At 44.4% G+C, this 1,731-nt stretch overlaps 1 protein-coding gene across 1 annotated transcript; it reads left to right on the top strand.

Annotated features, from left to right (window-relative positions):
* Positions 1-392: 392 nt before the first annotated feature.
* LOC114261233 (uncharacterized) lies at positions 393-1,253 on the top strand. Its single transcript, XM_028201475.2, has one exon. It carries the CDS (start codon positions 393-395, stop codon positions 1,251-1,253), a length of 861 nt encoding a protein of 286 aa, XP_028057276.2.
* Positions 1,254-1,731: the final 478 nt, after the last annotated feature.

Consider the following 1,731-nt stretch of genomic DNA (forward strand, 5'->3'; position numbering starts at 1 on the left):
CAGCCATAGTAGCAAATGAAGAGGATAAGGTTAGGCGATTTGAATGGGGCTTGGACACAGACATTAGAGGAAGATTGATCGCAGTGCAACTCTCCACCTATGCCCAGATGGTGGATCGAGCTTTAATTGTGGAACAAGAGTTAGCAGATTCCGAACGCATTCGAAATCAGCGATCAAGGAACAACAACCAACCACGCGGAGGAGGCCCAGTCCGCAACACCAGAAACCATCTTGTGCCAGCACCCTATGCTGGAGGAATGCAACAGTAACAAAGGCAGAATCGAGGAAACCAGCAAGGAGGAAACTTTGTAAATGAGTGGAAAGGAAGATGTTTCAGATGTGGTCAACAGGGGCATCGTCGAAGTGAGTGTCCTCAAGGTGGGGAGTATTTTATGGATCAGCGAGGGGCACAACAATACAACAGATGCCAACCTGGGCAAGGTTCTAAGCCTACTCAAAATACTCAGACCAACAAGGGGCAGCCACAAGCCTCTAGGAATGCAGGCCGACCAAGAACACAACCACAAGGAGCTGGAAATGGGAAGAAACCAGGAGAGACGAACCAACAAGCAGTAGGGAGAATGTATGCTCTCCAAAAAGAAGAAGATGTTGATAACCCATCAGTGATTCAAGGTATGTTAATCCTTATGAATTCCTGGGTTAAAGTATTGTTTGATTCTGGAGCTTCGCATTCTTTTATATCCACTGCATGTATGACAAGTTTGGGTTTAAAGCCAGAGGCGCTAGAGATAGCTATGAGTGTCGCTTCACCCTTAGGAGGTCAAACCCGAGTAAATCTAGTATGTAAATCTTGTGAGCTAGAAATCTCCGGTTCATATTTGATCTGTGATCTAAGAGTTATGGATATGTCTGATTTTGACATCATCCTAGGAATGGACTGGTTGTCAGTTTATCAAGTCATTATTGATTGTTACCATAGGACAGTGACAGCATCCTCCCTTAACGGCACGAAAGTCCAATTTAAAGGAGATAGACAAGATTCTCTAACTCCAACGTGTCGCAAGTCGGGACGGCATGATCAACTAACCGGATGGTTGGCAAGCCTAATTTTGGAAGGCGAAAATCGAGAGGATCCAGGATTACCCCATGTGGTGTGCGAGTACGCTGATGTTTTCCCTGACGAATTGCCGGGATTACCCCTAAAACGAGACGTAGATTTCACGATTGAGCTTCAACCTGGGACTTCGCCGATTTCAATAGCACCACATCGTATGGCGCCAACTGAACTTTGAGAATTGAAGGAATAGTTGCAAGAACTGTTGAATAAAAAGTTCATCAGACCAAGCACGTCCCCTTGGGGAGCGCCAGCATTATTTGCGAAGAAGAAGGATGAAACCTTAAGATTGTGCATCGATTATCGACAACTAAATCGAGCCACCATTAAAAATCGATATCCCTTACCCAGAATTGATGACTTGTTCGATCAATTAAGAGGCTCAAAATGTTTTTCAAAAATTGACCTTAGGTTGGGATATCACCAACTTCGTGTCAGAGGAGAAGATATACCCAAAACTGCGTTTCGAACCCGTTATGGCCACTATGAGTTTGTGGTAATGCCATTTGGTTTGACGAATGCGCCTGGGGTATTCATTGACGATATTTTGATATACTCACGATCAGAGGAAGACCACGAGCAACATCTGAGAACCGTTTTGCAAATTCTAAGAGAAAACCAATTGTATGCTAGAGCTAGCAAATGTGAATTTTGGC

The sequence above is a fragment of the Camellia sinensis genome, chromosome 1, assembly GCF_055761805.1.
Source record: "Camellia sinensis isolate YWXY chromosome 1, ASM5576180v1, whole genome shotgun sequence".
In the NCBI taxonomy this organism is placed as follows: Eukaryota; Viridiplantae; Streptophyta; class Magnoliopsida; order Ericales; family Theaceae; genus Camellia; species Camellia sinensis.